The sequence below is a fragment of the Momordica charantia genome, assembly GCF_013281855.1.
Source record: "Momordica charantia cultivar OHB3-1 chromosome 4 unlocalized genomic scaffold, Mcharantia_2.0 BLBB01000004.1, whole genome shotgun sequence".
NCBI classification, from domain to species: domain Eukaryota; kingdom Viridiplantae; phylum Streptophyta; class Magnoliopsida; order Cucurbitales; family Cucurbitaceae; genus Momordica; species Momordica charantia.
In genome coordinates, this window is record NW_028275162.1 from 7,800,689 (window position 1) to 7,822,026 (window position 21,338).

A 21,338-nucleotide genomic window follows, 5' to 3' on the forward strand; every position below is an offset into this window, starting at 1 on the left:
GGAGCGAAAAAAAGAATAAACAGCCAAAATAAAGAACAAATCTCCAAAAAATACAAGAGAATAAAACATTAAAGAACAAAACGACAAGCTGAAACAACCGAAAACTACTTCCATCAATTTGCAAAAGCTACACCAATATATTGAACAAGAGAAAAGCGCATTCAGAAGCCCTTGATGAGAGCACCAATCGGAGAATGCCAAAACAACGGAAACGTCCCATAAGCAATATAATAGCAAAAATTTAAATTTGGACAACTTCTGCAAGGAGGACCAATAGTGTCCATAATCCAGTACACAATGCTACCAGCATACCCTACGTGTTGCCACCATATGAAGAACCCGATATGCATAGTTAAGAAACCAAAAATTTGAACATGCAAAGGAAAAACCAAAGTATGTGAACTCTAACGACCTTAAGGCACAAATAATCCAACTTGAGGCAGAACAACAAACTAATCAATGAAAATCTTACTACAGAATCACTCTGCAAGCTAATTCGAACTAAGAAACCAAGGGCGAAGGCGGAAAGAAATGAACAAGAAAGAGGAGAGGAAGAGAGCATGTTTTACCTGCTATTTCGTTAGCTTAGTTTTATGCATTTTATATGTTATATCTTATTATTTGTTTCCTTTATAACTTTGTTATACCTCATTTCTTTCCATGTATGTAAGTGTACATGTATATTTATTTACCTTTTTTATATGTAGTGCACCTCATGAAAAAGAAGCCAATACTCAAACCCTAAAGGGTTATTGAACTAAAACACTATGCACAAAAACAAATATAACTACACTATCAACAGCCATACAAGTTTACCATGAAACCTGAAAATTCTGCTTATTTTCATTTATCAAAATATCAAGTGTATACAAGAAACAGGTGGAACAGCATTAGATTCAAATGGATCCTTACTTCTCTTGTTGAACAGCAAGAAGAGCAGCCAATTCATCAAGCGCAACAACACCATCCCCATTCTTGTCAGCTTCTTTAAAAAGCTCCTCTTTCTAGAATAATAGTAAATATATCGCTCAGGAAAAACAAATATAAAACCAGATAGTAAATGAAGATATTTATTTCATAAAGATCTTTTTTTAACAAGAAACTAACTTTTGATTGATGCATAAAAAGGAACAAAAATTAAGATACAAATTCTCCAAAGAGTGAAGGGAAAGAAAGAAGAACAACAATAAAGTACAATCAATCAAAGGTGACTACGAGGGAAATATAAAAGCCTACCAATTAGGACAAATCATACTAGGAGAATAGACTGAAAATCAATATCCAAAGCTGATCTAGCAGAATTTAACCAGCATTCTTTGATATAAAAGATTTATTTCCAATTCAAAGAGAATTCAATTACAAGCAGAGAGCTAAAAACTGCATAGACTAAGCTTTCTTCAAGTAGAATGAACTTTTATTCCCAAAGAACAAAGAAAAGAGTAACAAGGATGTAGAGACAGCATAAGAAGAAATCCTTCAGAACGAAAACAAAACAAAAGAGACTAAATTCTACGTTTACAATTGAAAGAAATACAAAGAAGCAGTTCTATTAACACATCAACTCTAGGTTTGAGCTGTTCTTAAATCTTAACAATTCAGAGTTAAGACGTATTATTTGCATAAAACCAACGTTAGAATCATTTCTAACAATGGCATATAGGGGGAGAAAAGAAATAGAGGGAGAGAGAAAATTATATTCTAACATCAAACCTTAGAAGCTGCCACTTGATTTCCAAAAGCACCAATTAAGTCAGAAAATTCAGAGAATGAGAGCTCTCCATCCTGATTATAATCCTGTCGAAGTGTGACAGCGCTCAAAAATATGAAAGTCAAAAAAATTTTGGTAGGAGAATTCTTTCGAGTAAAATTTTGCATGTATGTCTAGCAAACATCATTCCAATTATATTCATGATCAATTTCAGTAACAGTTCTTTACATGGTCTAGTAACCGTATATCAAGAATAGTAACCGTATAGAAAGCATCATTCAAGTCATACACATCAAATTGGGACATATAGCAAACATTAAATGGTCCAGTAACCGTATATTCATCCATTCGAATTATATACATCAATTAAATGGTCTAGCACCTGTATATTCATCAATTGAAGTTATATACATCAATCAAATGGTCAATTAACCATATAGCAAACATCATTCGAATTATATGCATGATCAATTTAATGCTTCTCTTTTGGGCAAGTGTAACTCGTAATTTTAGTAATTCATGTTTTTTCTTTTTATTACAATCATCCTAGTTTGACTTTGCTTTCTTGTAACATTATCTTTTTTTCAATACTTCATTTCTTCAATGAATTTCTTATCAAAAATATATATACGTTGTTTCTAATATTTCAAAATCAAGGACCCAGGAAGCACCGACATGCTTAAATGGGCGAGGTGTCACACCGACACGCGCCAACACATGAAAACGAGTGCCATAATTTCTTTTTTTAATTAACCGACACGCATCCGACATGCCATCAGTTTTTTTTTTTAAATGAATTAAGTATTTCTAGCTTTTTTAATATTGTAGCCCAAGTCAAAGGCCCAAAGCCCATCAGGTTATTTCTAATTTCTGCCAAAAACAAGACATTTGCCTCCCTCCTTTGGTTTACGGATGTCCACGAAAAACAACAAAACAACGTCGATTTTCTTCGACTTATTGGTAATTTTCTTGGCTTTTTCTTCACGGATTTCAAGCTTTCTTCTTTGTTGTTCATCTTCTTCAACTTCTCCCACAAGGTACTTTCTTTATTTTACTTGCAATTTTTTTTAACTTATTTTACTTTTTTTTCATCTCTTTGTTCTTTCTCTATTTTTTGTCTCGGCCGTTTCTTTGGTGACCACTCTCTTACGAGTTACTTCATGGAGCGAAAAAGAATTTATGCAGAGTTTAATGCATTACTCCCAGATAGTACTGATGTAAAAGTCCAGCTGGCCCAACGCGAACAACTAGCAATTATGAGTTTTCTTCTTAGTCTTCCACCTAGATTTGATGTGGCCAAAGACCAATTACTCTAGTTTGGAAATCGCATCTTTAGAGGAGGCATACGCTCGAGTAATTCGCATTGAGAAGTCACAACCCGTCCTGTCATCCAAGTCTAACAGTGCTTTGGTCGGACGTACAAATGCATATCGAGGTAACACCTACCAAGGAAATTCTACAAGTTCGAACACTCAACGATGGAATTCAAGTGCTCCAAAATCGAATTCAGGAGATATCATTGTATGCAATTATTGTCATAAGTATGGTCATACAAAACGAGAATGTAGAAAGTTGTTGAATAAAGGTCAGAGGACACAGTCTACACATGTTGCATTTACAACAGATGATGTTGGCAAGTTAGTCATGATTCCTGCAGAATTGTTTGCCAAGTTCCAACAGTATTAAGAGTCATTAACCAGACATTAGCTTTGCAGTTAGCATGGTTAGTCAATTTCTGAACAAAGGAAATGGAAGTTGTGTATATAATATTGAGATATCTCAAGCACAATCCTGAAAATGGGCTCATGTTCAAGAAGACCATAAATCAAGCTCTTGAAATCTACACTGATGCAAATTGGACTGGACCTCCTATTGATCGGAAGTCAACATCAGGATATTGTTCCTACGTATGGAGGAACTTAGTAACCTGGTGCAATAAGAAACAACAAGTTGTAGACTGAAGCTAAGTTTCAATCGTTAGCCCATGGGATTCGTGAAGGAATTTGGTTAAAACTGATGTAGTTAAGTAACTACTTCTTTATTAGCTACTGCTATAGTTTTTATTCAAGTAACTTTATTTTTACTGCACAATAACAATAGTTACTCACATAATTCTTAAGTTTGAAACCTCTATAAATAGGCTTCAGCACCTTTAATGAAAAATCATTGAATCATTTCTTAAAAACGCCTTCTCACTAAGCTCAAGATCAAGATTGAAGGTACTATAGAGGTACTATATGATAATCAATCTACCATAGTCATTGCAAGAAATCCAATACATCATGACTAAATGACACGTTGAAATAGACCGTTACTTCTAGGGGTGCACAATCAAACCGATGAGACCGACTAGAAACCAAACTGAATTTTCGGTTTCTACATTTCACGATTCTGTTCGATTGACTGACTAAACCGAGAAACTGAACTGAATTTTCAGTTTCTACAGCTTCACGATTCGGTTTGGTTAAGTACAATGGTCAAACCAAATATTTCGGTTCGGTTTTGGTTTTAAGGGTTGAAAACCAACTAGAAAACCTAACCGAATGTATACCTATATAATATATCATATTTTTATTATATATTATAATTATAACTCTTCATTCTACACACACACTCCCTGGCTCACGATCTCTGTCTCCAACTCGATCAGGTCCTTGGGGTTTTGATCCTTTTTTTGTTCATTATTTGATCCTTGCTATCTCCCACTAAGAATTCAATTCACTCTATTGCCGATCAAATATCTTCCACAATGTCGTCCGTGTATGGAGCTTGGTTGACCACCTTTGAAGATTCTGAGAAGGAATATGGATACATTTGGAAGGTATTTGGACCAGTTGTTGTGGCAGATGGCATGGGAGGTGCACCTATGTATGAATTGGTTCATGTTGGTCATGATAATCTAATTGGTGAAATCATGAGATTAAAAGGAGATTCTGCCACAATTCAAGTTTATGAGGAAACGGCTGGTTTGATGGTGAATGACCCTGTTCTACGGACTCATAACTCATAAACCTCTATCAGGGGAGTTAGGACCTGGAATATTGGGAAATATAATTGATGGCATGCAGAGGCCATTGAAGACTATTGTAAAGAGATCTAGAGATGTCTACATTCCTCGTGGTGTTGCAGTCCCTGCACTTGACAAAGACATACTATGGGATTTTCAACCAATTAGTATTTTCAACCAAAAAAACTAGGTGAGGGCGACCTATTGACAGGAGACTTGTATGCTACTGTCTTTGAGAATAGTTTAATGGAGCACCATATCGCTCTCCCTCCTAATTCTATGGGGAAAATTACCTATGTTGCACCACCTAGTCAATATTCATTGAAGGATACTGTTCTCGAGCTTGAGTTTCAAGGAGTTAAAAAGCAATTTACCATGCTTCGGACTTGGCCTGTGCGTACTCCTAGACCACTTGCATCTAAGCTTGCAGCTGATACCCCTCTTTTGACTGGGCAGCGTGTGCTTGATGCCCTCTTCCCTTCCGTTCTTGGTGGAACATGTGTTATTCCAAGAGCATTTGGTTGTGGAAAAACAGTCATTAGTCAAACTCTCTCTAAATACTCAAACTCTGATACTAACTCTGATTCTATGGTGTATTGGTTGAAGAGAGAGGGGAAATGAAATGGCTGAAGTTCTTATGGATTTTCCTCAATTCATGATGACGTTACCTGATGGCCGTGAAGAATCTGTAATGAAGCGTACCACTCTTGTGGCTAACACTTCTAAATTGCCTGTGGCTGCTCATGAAGCTTCAATTTATACTGGAATTACTTTGGCTGAATACTTTAGAGATATGGGATACAATGTAAGCATGATGGCTGATTCGACATCTCGATGGGCAAAAGCACTATGTGAAATATCCGGGCGACTGGCATAAATGCCTGGAAATAGTGGATATCGTGCATACCTAGTGGCACGTTTAGCTTCTTTCTATGAGCGTGCTGGTAAAGTGAAATGACTTGGTGGACCAGAAAGTATTATATATTTAATAATTAATTGAAAGAAGTTGAAAAGTCTCCATCATTGTCCTTCTCTCGAACAGCGTGTACTACCACATGTCAAAGTGTACTACCTCTGCCACTTATTAATTCGGGGCAGATATTGTAATTTTTCTTTTCAAATCAAATTCATTTTGGTACACTTCTGATCCATGAAGTTCGGAGTAGGTGTCTATTCGGTCCTTGAAGTTTCAAAATGGACATTTTTGGTCCCTGAAGTTTGGAGTTGGTGCCTATTAGGTCCCTTAAGTTTCAAAATGAACATTTTAGTCACTTAAGTTTGAAGAATGGTTCTATCTCAACTCTGTTAGTTGACTAATATTTAAATGACATGGTAGTTAAATTGCTGACTGTATTTTATTTATTTGAAAAAATATATTAATTTATTTTATTTTTTTATGACTAGACTTTATTTTTTAATAATTATATTTCCATCCTTTCACCTTGCAATTTCTTTCTTCCCCTCCATCGGTGAAGCGGGCCCCATCTTCGATGGGTTTTTCAAATAAATAAAATACAGTCAACAGTTTAACTGCCATGTCATTTAAACATTAGTCAACTAACTGTCAAAGTATAGTTCAGGGACCATTTAGAACCATTCTTCAAACTTGAGGGACTAAAAATGTTCATTTTGGAACTTTAGGGACCTAATAGGCACCAACTCCAAATTTCAGGGACTAAAAATGTCCATTTTAAAACTCCAGGGACCAAATAGACATGTACCCCAAACTTCAGGGGCCAAAAGTATATTTTCCCCTTCATATTTTAATGAATTGAATTTCAGATTTTTAACTTATTTAAATTTTCAACTTTTAAAATGAATGGACATCAATTTTCTAATTTTTAAAGTCTTTTATTTTAAACTTTTTAAGTTAGATTAGGGTTTCTTATTTCCCTTTCCATCTTCTTTCTTTTCCCAACCCTTCTCTTTCTCCATTCCCAACTCTTTTCTTTCTCCTTAGTTTCTTCTTCCTTCTTTCTCCATTTCTTCTTTTTTCTCTTAAAAGTTTTGTTATTTTTTCTTCTTCATTCTCTCTCATTCTTAACTCTTATCCTTTCCATCTCAATACAATCTTATTAATACTCTAACAGTCTTTTACTTGGGGAGTATTGTTTGGATCAGGGAGTGGAAATGGTGTAAACCAAATGAGAGAAAAGTAGTCTTATTTCATGACTGAAAATTACAATGGAGCTTCCTATTTATAGACAAATAGGCTACAACTTAAAGACTTTTAAAACTAAACCGCCTAACTCTTTTAACTAACAACTTAAACTCTACTAACTAATGTGTAGTTAGTTACATCAGGAAATGGTGAAAAAAGATCAGGTGAAGGTAAGGGTAATTTGGTTAGAAAAGAGAACTTGAGATTTTAAGGCATTTTTACCAATTATCCTTGAACAATAAAGCAACCTATATCAAATCTTATCAAAAACTGTGAAAATATAGTTCCTTATATCATTTATAAATTTAGCTATAAGAAGAGAACACTGGAACATACCACAATAGATAAGATGCGCTTTGCAAATTGTTTCTCTGTTTCAATCGGGTCCTGCCAATAATATTAAACTGGTTCATATAAATTCTTATTTGAATTAACTAAAAACCCATGTTATGAGGTATACCACACAGAAACATTTATAGAAATATTAGTGAAATGTTGCACACCTCGATAGAACATGACACAGAAATGTTGCCCACCACTGCATTAGGTGGTGAAGGATCCAACAATTCAAGTTCCTCAGTATCAGTCTCTGAATTCTGCAAAACCATAGTAGGATAATAATCGTATTCTCAAAGTAAGACAAAGTGAAAAGAAGAAAATCTGACTGTCGTTGCTATTGGTTAGGGTTATGTGCATAGATTCTGTCAAAAGCCTTGATTTGGGGTCTTTGGGAAGAAAGAAACTCAAAGATTTTTAGAGACGAAAGTCTTTCGTGGGAAGAAAAGTTGGTGAAATCCATTTGGAGTTCTAGGCATATAGGTTGGTCTGAGTTGGGTGCAGCAGCATTATTATCATGCAGAAAGAAACAGAACTCAGTACAAGTACATGATTCAGTTCTAGGCTCTTTTTCAGTATCGATCTTGATTAACTTTAAAGATTGTTTCGATTTTTAAAGGGTGGGTTACTGGGGTTTATGGCCCATCTTCATGCAGAGGGAGGGACGACTTCAGGCAAGAAATTGCTATACTCAATAGCCTGTGTTACGAGAGTTGGTGCATTGGAGTTTGGAGGTGACTTCAACGAAGTGAGTAGAATTGCAGAAAAATCCAGTGGAGGGAGAATTGCCAAAAGCATGAGGAACTTTAATTTGTTAATAGAGGAGATAAACTTGGTTAACATTCCAATGAAGAATGGTTTGTTTACTTGGTCAGGTGGTAGAGACTGTCCAGTGGCAATCCGCCTTGATAGATCCTTTCTCTTGCATAGTTGGATGGACTCTTTCAAGGAAGTAGAGTTGGTCAGACTATCTAGAATAATGTCAGATCACTTCTCTATAAATCTGAGAATCAAAAATGGGGCCCTTCTCCTTCCCAATTTGAAAATATGTGGTTGGATCATCCTTCTTTCCCGACAAATCTAGGATTGTGGTGGAAGTCTTAAGGATAGCTCCAATTGACCGAGGTTTACTTCCATGGTGAAACAATAGGACCTAAAATGCAAGTTGATTAGATGGACTAAGTAGGCATTCAGCAACGTGGAATCTCAGTTGATGCAGATTCAAGATAATATAGATGAGATTGATATAGTGGTGGCATTAATGCAAACTCAAATGCTCAATGATCTGATCTTAGGACCATTTTTATGGAATTGAGCCTAAAGGAACAGAGGAAATGGCCCCAAAAATGTGAACTCCAATGGCTCAGAGAGGGAGATGAAATTTTGCTTTTTTTCCACAAATGGACTTCGATTAGAAAATCAAAATCCCTAATCTCAATCCTGGAAAAGGAAGATGGCACCTTACTAAATTTAGAAGAAGAGATTGAGAAAGAAGTTGTTAATTTTTTCGCCAATCTGTACCACATCACGGAGGGTCAAAGGTTTGTGGTAGAAAATATCCAATAGTCCCAACTGGAAACAGACTGGAAGATATGGTCGGAAAGAACCCTCGAAGAAGAAGAGATTCATAAAGTGATATGCAATCTTGGAAACTTGAAATCTCCAAGTCCAGGTGGCACGTGACCAATGAGTTTTTTTAAAAAGCTTAGAACGTTTTGAAACACGATCTTTTTTTCTTTTTTGAAAAAGAACTATTCATTAATGGATGAAAATGAAGAAAAGTGTTCAAAGATACGAACTCCCTTTTGGGAGTGAAAGAAGATTAAAGAACAAAATAAAAGAACAAAACACCAAATATTACAAGAGAATAAAATATGGAAGAAAAAACACTTGGCATCTTGACAAAACAACTAAACAACAAGCAAAAAATTGAAAATATGGGACCCATTTCAAAGACCCACGACTGCCCGATTGAAAGAATTCTTTATGCAAGAAAACCTCACCAACTTCTGAAATACAAAAGAGCAATAGATCCTACTAAAAAGAACTGTGACCTTTCAACTTCAAAAGGCTCTTCCTACAGCTGAAACCAAGCGGAATTCCAAGCATCAGTAAGCTTTCAACTTCAAAAAACAAATTCACCTACGGGAAAACAAGGGAATTCCAATCGATCCCCATAAAAAAATAATGAAAGTGACCTATCAAATTCAAGAGACCTCTCCAAACTTTTGAATCTTTTGAAAAACCTTGGAATCTTCAATTACAAAAACCTTTACCACCTTTTCTACAAAGGCATTAGGAGTGTGTAGCTTATGCAATATAATGAGAGAAGAAAATTGGCCCATGCAGGTTTCGAACCTGCAAACCTTCGTTGCAATAATAGTTCTAAATTCATAGATGATATAAAACCAGGGCCCCTTTGCAACTCGGGGTGGTTCTTTCAGATGGACCTTTTTGGCATCCCTAATTGCTTCCCCAATCAAATAGACGATTGGCCGTTAAAAGTTTAGGCAAATTGGTTGCTGCCCCTAAAAGCCAAGATTCTTAGGAATTGTGCTGCTAGAGCTCTCCTTTGGTATATTTGGTTGGAAAGGAGCACCTTTGGAGATAAGTCTTCATCTTTTGAATTTTTTTGTAGAAGGATAAGCTCACCTCTTCTTTGTGGTGTCTTAATTATAGGAAATTTTTTTATAACTACAATTTTTCCATGATTATGAAAACCTGTAAAGCTCTATAGTCTTTTTTGAGGGTGGGGGTTCTCTCTTTCCCAACTCTTAGGCAGTAGTCTGTACTCTGTTTGTTTTTGTTTGTTAATATATAGGTTTCTTATCTTTAAAATAAAAAATAAAAAATAGAAAAAGGGGGGTAACTCATCAATTGTAAAACACTAGAGTAAACTCCAACAATGTTACAAGTACAGGAAAAAGAAATGAACGTTCCTATGTGAAGTGTTCAAAGTAATGCAACTAAATGATCGTGGATGGGTGCATGTATGGTAAGTGGTAACAGATACTCACTTGTGATAGAAATTCAAGTAGATCTATCTCACAATACCCTACAAGGTTGTTGCGAGATATTCTATTAGTCTGCAACACAAAAAGATAGTAATTACATATTTTAGGTTACACAATTACATGGAAGAAGTATAAATGAATGCCTACAAAGAATCATGCTCAATCTTCATATAAAGAACAGGATGTTTTAAAATCAGATTTTTCTTGTCTTCTTTGTGGTTCAAGTAAAATTTACAATACCATTTATTTGTGATTCAAGTAAAATTTGAGAATTCTAAAGATTAAGCAAATTTATACTTTTTATATTAATTTCATTAAGGATATTCTATAACTGATTACTATTCTTTTTATTAATAGAAAAGTAACAAAAAGAGGTGAATGAGGTAATCTCAACTGAGACAGAAATTCAATGCTTGAAGGCCAATACGGTCCTTGAAGAATTTGAAAACTTCCAAAAGTTATACTCTGATTTTCTTTCGACGATTTCTTTTTTTTTCCTTCACAGATCAAGTATGAAGTTTTCGTTTTATTAACATAATTATTTTATAAAATTTAATAAAAATTTTGAAAAGTATAAAATCAAGAATAAAATTATATTAAACTAAGATATATTACACGCAAAGCTAATATTTTAAATATCTAAAGTTCTTTGAAGGACTATATTACTTTTGAATTGAAAATTAATTAGTTTTGAAATTTTTATTGCAGTACTAATTAGAAGAAAAAAAAAGTTCCAAAATCTTCAATGCTTAGAAACCTTTTTTTTTCAGTAAACTAAAATAAACCCTAAACAAAGTTAAAGCAATTTAACCTTAAAGATGATTACTACCTCAAAAACAGAGATTCTCGCCATATGGGGTCCACCTTTCTCCAAGAGAAGTTTCTTTTCCTGTAGAAGAAAAGTTGTACAAAAATAAAGCTGCATGCATCAGGTAATTTCTGGATATCATATATATATTGAATGTGACCTAACAATGCATTTTAAAACTTGATAATGAGCATAAAAAATTATTTAATATTGATTCATTATTTACATTTGCATATAAAGAGTACAACCTACTGATATCTCTAAATTCTCAAATATATAATACATGAATCAGAACTCCAAGAAAATATTTTAGCTTATGGTAGTTCAGGGTACGTCCCCTTGGTTCCAGATATCAAAGATAACAATTCCTATTGAGTAGAGAGCTACATTCAAAGGTTGGCCAGGTAATGGTATTTTAGGGAGACATCGGATGAAGGACATGCCTGTTAGTCTCTCTTATCAAATATTTTCGCTGGTAGGGGTAATCCAAATTTATGAAGATTTGAGAAGCTAGGTGCTGAATTCTTAAGAAAACAATTCTTTTAAGATACAGTGGAATTCCGGTCAAGTCAACTGTGGGAGAGGAATTTCTCTCTTTCTTCCTCGGCTGACTTTAGAGGAATTTCTCTCTCTTTATTTATTTGTCTATTCTGTTAGGACTTAGGGTATTAATGTCTCGACTTAAGACTCAAGGATGGTGATATAGAATATCTTTTCTTGATTAGTTCTTGACAAATCTTTAAATATTGGTTGGTTGTAATCTTGATGTTTGAGTTACATTCTTGCATTCAGGTAGTCTAAGCCCTACGGTGTTCATTTTACAGCCTGTAGCTTTCTTCATTTCACCCACTGCTGTTTTAACCGAGTGCAAGTGTTGGTCTGCTGGAGGGATTTGTGAAGAAGCTCCCACTTCAATGGTTTTGTTTCTCAACATTAAGAGATCCAAAAGAAACGCCTTGGATCGAGCGCTCTGATACCACTTGATGTATTCAAATGAGGGAATATTTTATTAATTCACTTAAAGATGCTTCAAATAAATCTCAGCGGCCTCTGCTTATAATAGAGAGGCCACAGTAACAGCCTAACAACCAACTCATGGTAAAATCCAACAGCTAAGGTAACACAATTTACCTGCTGTAAAAAGAGCTAGGTAAGAAAAGCTACTGTAAAATGAATACCTTAGGCTACCCGAATACAAGAATGTAATTCAAACATCGAGATTACAACCAACATTTAAAGATGTGTCAAGAACTAATCAAGAAAAGATGTTCTAAATCAGATGGGTTGGGCAGTGTCATGAGCAAGTCATGCAAATGAGAGCATATGAAGATGGCACATGATGACAAGCCAAGTTGGGGGTCATGTGGCCAAGAATGTAGATTCCACAAAGCAAGTGACTCCTTGCTATTTTGATATTCATGGATGAAAAAGCCTAGATAGCTCAAAATGTACGATAGATGAGGAATGGTGTAAAATCTCCACAATTCTTGAACCATGAGCCTACGTGAGTCACCTTGGAACATGGTGTGCTATGGTGTGAGCTAGCAATAAGGGTTGAGGTGAGCCTCCATTGTCTTTCATTGGGAGCCGCAATCCCTTGGGCAACGGCACAAACATTGCGTTCCATGGACTAAAGGTATCAGCAGAGGACATAACCTAGGGACAAATATCCAATTGTGGGTCGACAAAGGTATGAATGATGTTATGTGAAGCGAAGGCACAAATAAACGGAAGTCAAGGCAAGACCCATCATCATTGGTGGACTCGTGGGATAATTGATAGAAAGAGATAGGTGATGGGATGAGCCTGAAGGCAAGAGAGAGTCTTAAAGACACCCCAAAGTCATGAGTGTAGTTATAGGGCAATCCTATATCACACACAAGCTAACGCTTTTGGATTAATGCAATTAGGTGCATTCTAGGTTATCTGTTTCTTCCCTGTAGCTCCTCCTTTAGGAGTTCTACAACTATCTTTATTTTTTTTCACTCTGAAGTCTGAACTGCAGAGCCTTTTTTTAATAACTTCAGGTTACAGCCTCTTCCCCCTTTTCTCCATTTTATCGTATTAATGAAATACTATTTTTATCAAAATCAACATGGGTTGGCCTAATAGTTGTAGCTATAAAACTAGATATTTTTTAGGTTATAGTTCAAAAACATCCATAAATTTTCTCAAGAAAAAAATGGTTATCTCAAGAGATTAGCGAAGGTGCATATAAGTTGGCCTCGAAACCCACAAATATCAAAATAATAAACATATTGTTTCTTATTGGTAGAAACAAAGAAAAAATTATCACCAGTGCTTATTAATGGTGAAAATGTGGTCATTCCGTCAATAATGTTGTAGAACAGGGTATTAAAAAATGGTAAGGTTCAATGGTGGGAATTTATCGATTCGTGTGTCCCTTTTGATGTTCTCTCTAAACTGGTGACCAAAATTTGGAGTAGCCTACTATTATCATGTTGGAAAATGGGCTTATTCTATTTTGGTTTTCGCCATGTGGAGTGGAATCTCGAGATTCGAGACTGGATTTTGGGTAATAGGCCATAGCGTATCGGAGGAAAGCCTGTGATACTATGGAAGTAGATGCCCATTATTGTGCTCCAACGCTTTGAGTTTCATCATGTTTCCCTTGTGGATTAACTCCTCAAAGGTATTAGTGCAGTTGGTAGACCACAATGCCTTGATAAAGCTATTGGGGAGGAAAGTAAATTGCGTTTTGCTAGAATGTGTGTAGAAGTGGTTGCTGATGATCCTCTTCCTAATTCTGTCAAGGTTCACGTTCGAGGTTTGAATTTTGTTATCCCTATTGAGTACTCTTGGAAACCCAAGAAGTACGATCGGTGTATGGTGTACAGGCATTATAGTGCCTTATGCCCTCATGGTCCTAAGAAGGCATGGGTACCAAAGATGCCTCAAAATTTAGCCAACAACCAGCTAAGGTGGATGTTTCTCAATATTTCCCCCCTCCCACTTCCCCTACAAAGTCAACACAAGGTCCTACAAATAGGTTTTCAATATTAGATCGCTCAGATTGTGACTTTAAAACTGCGGTTAGTTCCTCTTGATCCTTATCATTGGCTTTAGGAACCTCGGATTTTATGGTTCCTCCAAAGGATAGGGGTGCTAATTGTCTACGAAGTCACCTGAGAATTTCTCTGTGGTTTTATCTAAGAAACAAACTATGTAGCTTTAGAAGGGGCACTTGGCTCATTTGTCTCACTCGAGTCCAGAGGATCCTTCTACTCTGGCCATGTCTAGTTGGTGTTCGTGGAATGCTGCTAAATGACCCTGTTAAATGTCATGAGGATTCATGGAGTGTTCTTCATCCAACCACGACTATTTTACCTCTTGTTCAGAGTGATGTGTATGTTCGTGTTGTTACTTGGCGAGATAGCATTCGTTCTAGTTTCCACCCATTAATAGGGTCTACCTGAGATTTATATTTCATGTATGGGTTTGTATTTTTTTTATCTCGCTCAAATTGTGAGCTGTGTTTCTTATGCTGTTTTGTTTGAGTTTGTTTTCTTATTAATGGTGTCTCTGTGGGTATTTTGGCAGACCTATGTGTTTCTTTTTCGTCTTGATCTCTGGCTATGAGATCATATTTTTCCTTGCAATATACATGACATGACTTTTGCAAAAGAAAATAAATGTGCAACTTAAATAAAAGTGCAAGATGGTACAACAAAGATCCACTCCAACTTTGATAGGAAAAGCATGCTAAATACAAAAGCAAATAAAAAATTAATTAGACAACAAGTAAAAAAATTTAGTTTGCTGCAAAACAATAGAGGTTTGAGTACTCACAGAGTTCCAAGCTGGTTCTTTAGTGCTGCAGAACCAATGAAGCCCAATCAACAAACTCAACCGTATATATATATTTATGCGTATGTATATGTATATGTAAGGGTCTTTGAAATGGCAGAGCCACTATCGCAAAACAATAAGATAAATAACTTGAGTGACAATTTTATGAACATGTCACAGATATCATACAGTTCTATTACTTTTCAGAAGAAAATAAAAATAAAAGAGGATGGTACATTCTTACGTCGTAGATAACATTCAGATAAAGACACCATGCTCCAATTTTACCAAGAGCTCCTAAGAAGTGGTGGGAATTCTACAATAAAATCCTACTATTACATTTATACTTCTTTTTCTTTTCTTCTTTCTCTTTTTTCTTTTTTTTTTGTCAAATATTTGTAGTCCTGAAACCTGATAAAAATTAAGTTCAAATAAAAACTAATCCCAATAAAAGTGCCAACATTGACATTGCACCACCTCCTTATTTCCATGTCATTGATACCTTCTTTTCTTAAATTAGTTATTCCGATCAGAAAGATCCTCTCTACTAAGTGATATAGTTCATCTCAATCAGAAAAGTTGTATTCGATTGTCAGCACTTTCTTATGTAAGAAACTATGTGATTCAATGAAAGTTTTTCCTCTTCTTCTCTAAATCTGCCGCCAAATATCACTTTTCTGCTCTAACATTCCATTCCATATTTAACACACATTTCAATTTTAGCAGCCACAGCCACAGGAGTTGAAAAAAATTCCATTTTTTTCCACGCCCCAGATGGTTCGTGCGTGTAGCTGTAATAACCTAATGTAATGCCCATAGTCGTCTTTTCCACACAATGAGGCTTTCTTGAATTCTTACACAGTGAACCATTTTCACTTTTTCCCTTTATATTCTAAAAGTTCCTTCTTCTCCAACAATAACATCTTCTAACGGGAAGCGAATGTACTTTATGAAAGAATCAGGCACTTAACTGGTCAGAGATTCCAGTACGAAAAGTCTGCTCTCCAAAAGAGACACAAGCGAGCCACTTGTCCTTGAACTTCATCCGCGCCTACAGAGAAACAAGAATAGCGAAGCATGTCAAAAGCAAGCACGAGAGAGAGAATCAAAGGAGAAAAGAGCAAGTGAATTACACGAATAAGAGTAAGAACAGCGATTCCAGCGAAATCGTCCTCGGAGCCGAGTTTGGTATGGGAACCAGAACCCCGGGCATTGGAGGCACGACGGCGTCGGCGGAGAAAGCGACGGCGGTGCAGACGATTCTTGAAGCGAGCGAGACGGGAGTCGTCGGCATCGGGATCGGAGGAGGAGGAGGATGAGGAGTGGTTGGAGCTGCCATTCCCCATGATTGGAAGTGGAAATGGAAGTGGAAGTGGGGGATTGGGGAGTTCGGTTTTCAGGATGAAAATATTGGGAGCCAGCGAAGTCCATAACGGCGATTTTGACTTTATGGAATGAATGGAACGGTGGGGTATTTGTTTTGTTTTATATTCAAGCAGATGCCTCTTCGGTAGGAAGCTGAATGGAATGTCAGTCCATTCAACGCTGCCTACTGGCGGCGTGCCCACTTTTGACGACCCCATTTCAAGTCATTTTCAGAGTTTTATTTTCATTATTGAAATTAGTATTCTTTATTGGTCGAGTTTCATTCTCTCCAAAGATTTGTACCCAGTTTTGGTCCTTCTGTGAGTTTGTGCTGCACGAAACTAAAGTGTTTTCTATCGCAGGATAAGGTTAATAAGAACCTCTAACTTGGAAGAACTTTTTACTTTTTCAAATCTCAAAAGATAAAACATTTTACATTCGTTTTAAGTTTATAATATATATTAATAAAATATGTAATCTCTCTTACATCTAAAGTAACAAATTTACATTAACAAAATAAATATATTGTTTTTTAAAATGTCATTTGATGTAAACAAGTATATTGAGTTAAGCACCATACTAATGGTAGCATTCCTCGATACAAAGCCTGTCGTCTTGTTGCTAAGAGTTACCATCAATAAGAAGTTATAAACTATGATGAAACTTTTAGTCCACTCATGAATAATAATAAAAAAACCTCACTGTTTGGACTACTCTCTCTGGCTTTTCAATATGATTGACCTCTACCGTAACTGCATTTCTTTATGGTGAGCTTCAGGAAGAGGTATATATGCAACAATCTCAAGGAGTTGATCTCGAGCATCCTCATTCTATTTGTTAACTTCTCGAGTCTTTCTATAGTCTTAAAAAGCACCACGTGCATGGTTCGATTGTTTCACGTCTCATCTCTCAATACTTGGTTTTACTGCTTCCATTGCTGATTCCTCATTATTTGTTCGAAATATGGATGGCTTCATTACTTACTTATTACTCTATGTTGACGATATCATTCTTACTAGGAACAATTCTTCCTATATTGATGTTTTAATATCTCAATTGAAGCTTCTATTTGAAATGATTGATTTGGGCAATTTTAAGTATTTCCTTGGATTTGAAATATCTCGTTCTTCACAAGGTCTCTTGGTCCAAGTATACAAGACATTTTACAACGATTTGACATGCTTACTACCAAGCCTACTTCTACTCAACTTGCCTTAACTAATTAGTCAGAGTCTGATTCTCTTCATTCTATTAAGGATGCCAAAAATACAACAGACATTTTGCAACGATATGGCATGCTTACTGGCAAGTCTACTTCTACTTAACTTGTCTTAACTAATTCATCAGAGTGAACTTCCATGGAGGATGCCAAAAATTATAGATCTCTCATTAAAGCTCTTCACTACTTAACCTTTAGTAGGCGAGACATTACTTTTGTTGTAAGCAAATTATCTTAGTGCCTGCATAAATCCCTATGATTCTCATTTAGTTGCTGCTAAGTGCACCTTACGATATTTGAATGGTATTATTGGTCTTGACCTACTTTTTAGAAAAGGTCACTCGGATTTCTTTCGTTTACATGCTTATTCAGACTCAGATTGGGCGGGGATCCTTGTGATAGGCGCTCTACTTCAGGAATGCTCATATTCTTGGGTTTCAATCCTATATCATGGGGTGAAAAGAAGCAAACTACATATTCTAGATGTTCCATTGAAGTAGAATATAGAGCCCTTGCTAATACTGCTACTGAAATTTCTTGGATACGCCAACTGCTCAAAGATCTATAAATCTTTAGTGATAAATCTCCAATGTCGTGGTATGATAATACTTATGCTATTTAGCTTGCTCGCATCTTGTGTTTTATGGTCATACTATGGATGTGGAGATTGATTTTAATTTTATTCGAGAACGAGTTGTTCATAAAGACGTAGAACTTTCTCACATTTCTACCTAATATTAATTGGCAGACCTCTTCACTAAAGCTCACATTGCAGCTAGGCTTCTTATCTTCGAACCAAACTCATTTCTGTATGAGCATTCATTTGGGGGGGAGTTTTAATATGTTGTTAGCTATTTTCTTTCAAGTAACATTGTAATACTCTTTATTCAAATGAAGAAGATTACTCTCACATTAATGAGAGATTATATCAAATTCAATCCTTCATGAGTTGTTCGTAGTTACGATTGGGTCAAAAGTTTGTTTTAATTCTATAATTGCATCTTATACCTTAAGTATCACTAATCTTGTAATGAACAATCTGTTTATGATCCAACCATAAACTAAGTTTCTCTCTTGTTGGGGCTTCATTGTTCAAGTCTAGAAATCAGCACTAAATAAACTACTCTTCTACATACCCTACATAAGAATTAGTGAATTTCATCTTATGAGATTATGTTCTCAACTCCTTATTCGGCTGTCCTTAAAATAGTATGCTTATTGAATTGACTATACAAGTATTTCTCACCCATGTAAATCAAAGGACATGCCTTCGTAGGCAAAAGTTCATAACTCACTCAAAATTTAGTTGAGTCGCATATGCTCATCTAGTGAAATATTAGTCTTTCATTTTAATAGATTTACAAAAAAAGATTACATATTTTACAGTCCAGTCATACACAAATCCATTGTATATAAGATACCTTCACTCACATGTCTTCCTATGAACGATTATGATAAAATAATTTGTAAATTTTACAAAGTGAGTTATACCAACAACATAACTATAATAGGACACTCAACCATATCCACATCCTGTGAACCCTTTACGGTAGTTCTTGAACATTATCTGTAGTATAAATGAAATAAATAATCAAAGTATATATAACAATTAATTAAAAAATTATGGGTCTCATTAATACATAAGAGAGAAATGGTAAAAATAGTAAAGTAACTATAATTAATGTGTATGATCCACGAAATAGGGAATGAGAATGAGATTGATGAGATTATAGGAGAGGAATGAGATTACAGGAGAGGAATGAGTTTGCTCATTTTTAGGAAATGAGATTGTCAAGTTTGAGGTGGTTCCCAATATTTCATTTTATTCCTATAATTTGGTAAACATAGAGAATGAAAAAATTGATTCACATTCCTTGATTTGATTCCCTTAAAGTACACATGGCCTATGAGTCTAGGTGAGAAGGGTCATATTTTTTATGTAACAATAATGATCAATGCTACTTTTAGCCCAATTGTGCTATTTCTTATGGGTGTTAGGCCTATACCAAACAATTTTCTTGTTAGGGTTGCACTTGGATAATCGTGGTTTTTTATAGGGATAAGTATACATATAGACTCTTTAAATAACCTAATTACATAAATTACTTAAATCTTACTAATTTATAGATTTGTCAAAATAGATGTCCGTTTAGGAGGAAGCCAAAATATAAATTACTAACTTGCCCATATTGATATTGTTAGGATTTATGCCATAAAGTCTCGTAGTTTGTAAATTTCAATTATTTATGAATAAAATTTTTATTTTATTTTATTTTGTTATGTGCAAATATGATCCAATTTTGTGAAAATCTAAGGTTATAAATGTAATCTTGAACAATATGTAGTTGACATATAAGATGATCATGTTCAAGTTATAACCTAAAGAGTCTGTAGTATATGGATAAGATTGTGTGTCTTATCCTAGTAACACTATTGATATGATCCACTTTGTAAATGTTAGAGATGATTTGATCCAAAAATTGTTCACGTGGAGACATGTGAGTGAGGGTATCATATACGCTGAGTTTACATAAAACTGGATCTGAAGTATTTAATCTTTCTTTGTAAATCTGTTAAAAGATAAGATAATAATTTCATAGGATGATCATATGTGACTCAATAATCCTGAGTAATTTATGAACTTCTGCTTGTGAGGACATGTCCTTTGATTTACATGGGTAAGAATTATTTTTCTAACCAATTCAATAAGCCTATTATTTTGGGGACGTGACCAAAATGGAGCTGAGAACATAAACTCACAAGATAGAAGTCACTCATTCCCATTATAGGGTAAGTAGATGAGTAGTTACCTTAAGTGCCGATTTCGGTACTTGAACAATGGAGCCTCACCCTCTCACTGGTCCGAGAGGGACTTAGTTTATAGTTGGATCATAATAGATTGTTCATTAGAGTATTAGTGGTACTTAAGGTATAAGATGTAATTACGGAGGTAAAATGGACTTTTAAACCCAATTGTAATTTCGAACAACTCGTGAAGGATTGATTTGCATGTAATGATTATATTCATAGACAAAACTTATTCTACAGTGCGTAAAAGTGCAACTCCGGGTTTATAGTGGAGTAACCTTGAGTTAATGAATGAACGTTAATTAATTGATGAGTTTAGTTAATTAATTTTGTATCATTGGAGCTTATAAACTGTATGTCCCCTTGCTAGCTCATAATAACATTAATTGACCAAATTATGTTGAAAGAAAATTGAATTTGAAATGTTCAAATTCATATTTAATGTATTTGGAATATATTAAATAATAAAGAGAATAATGAATTAATGTATTTGATACATTTAAAGTAAAATTAATATTTTATTAATATATAAGATACACTAATAAAATAATTATTTGATTGTGAATCAAATAATAGAAAATTTTAATATGAGATATTAAAAGATTTTATTTGGCACGAAATTCTCATAATTGGTGTAATTGATACATTAAAAGGAAAAGATAATATTTTATAGATAAAATATTATGAGAATCAAATAAAATAAAATTTTTTAATATGTGATATTAAAAAGATTCTACCTCAAACTCCTATAAATAGGACATTTAGGGTAAGCCAAAATAGTACACCTTCATTCTCTATGAATTCTCTCGAAATTCTCTCGTTTCTTTCAAGGAGTTCCCACTAACTTTGGTCCATTGTTCGCTGCGGAATGAATCGTTTATTCTATCAGATATGTTAATAATAAAAAAATATTTATAATTTTTAGCATCACTATTCCAAACATCTTGCTTTCCATATATCAAAAATTACGTTTCCAAATAATCTTATTCGATTTCTTCCCAAAATTTTCTTAGCCCTAATTTATTTAGTCTTCCCCAAAAGACTCTCCAGTCGATGCCCACGAAAAGAAACAGAGAAGGAAACACACTTTGAAATTTCAATT

General features: G+C 34.9%; 1 protein-coding gene and 1 pseudogene across 2 annotated transcripts in view; one reads left to right on the forward strand and one right to left on the reverse strand.

The window, feature by feature from the left end:
* Window positions 1–16,307, reverse strand: part of LOC111021669 (phosphatidylserine decarboxylase proenzyme 2) — a 32,145-nt gene extending 15,838 nt beyond the window's left edge. The window contains exons 1-9 of one of the 2 annotated variants that reach the window (XM_088122344.1): window positions 15,978–16,307; window positions 15,816–15,895; window positions 14,845–14,869; window positions 11,056–11,145; window positions 10,230–10,298; window positions 7,380–7,472; window positions 7,213–7,263; window positions 1,711–1,794; window positions 913–1,004 (exon numbers count right to left, since the gene is read on the reverse strand). In XM_088122344.1, the coding sequence (XP_087978470.1) occupies window positions 913–1,004; window positions 1,711–1,794; window positions 7,213–7,263; window positions 7,380–7,472; window positions 10,230–10,298; window positions 11,056–11,145; window positions 14,845–14,869; window positions 15,816–15,895; window positions 15,978–16,190 (797 nt within the window). In that variant the 5' untranslated portion in view covers window positions 16,191–16,307. The remainder of the gene's footprint in view (window positions 1–912; window positions 1,005–1,710; window positions 1,795–7,212; window positions 7,264–7,379; window positions 7,473–10,229; window positions 10,299–11,055; window positions 11,146–14,844; window positions 14,870–15,815; window positions 15,896–15,977) is intronic. The other variant, XM_022298695.2, reaches the window with a different exon arrangement.
* LOC111021663 (V-type proton ATPase catalytic subunit A pseudogene) lies at window positions 3,055–5,801 on the forward strand (annotated as a pseudogene).
* Window positions 16,308–21,338: the final 5,031 nt, after the last annotated feature.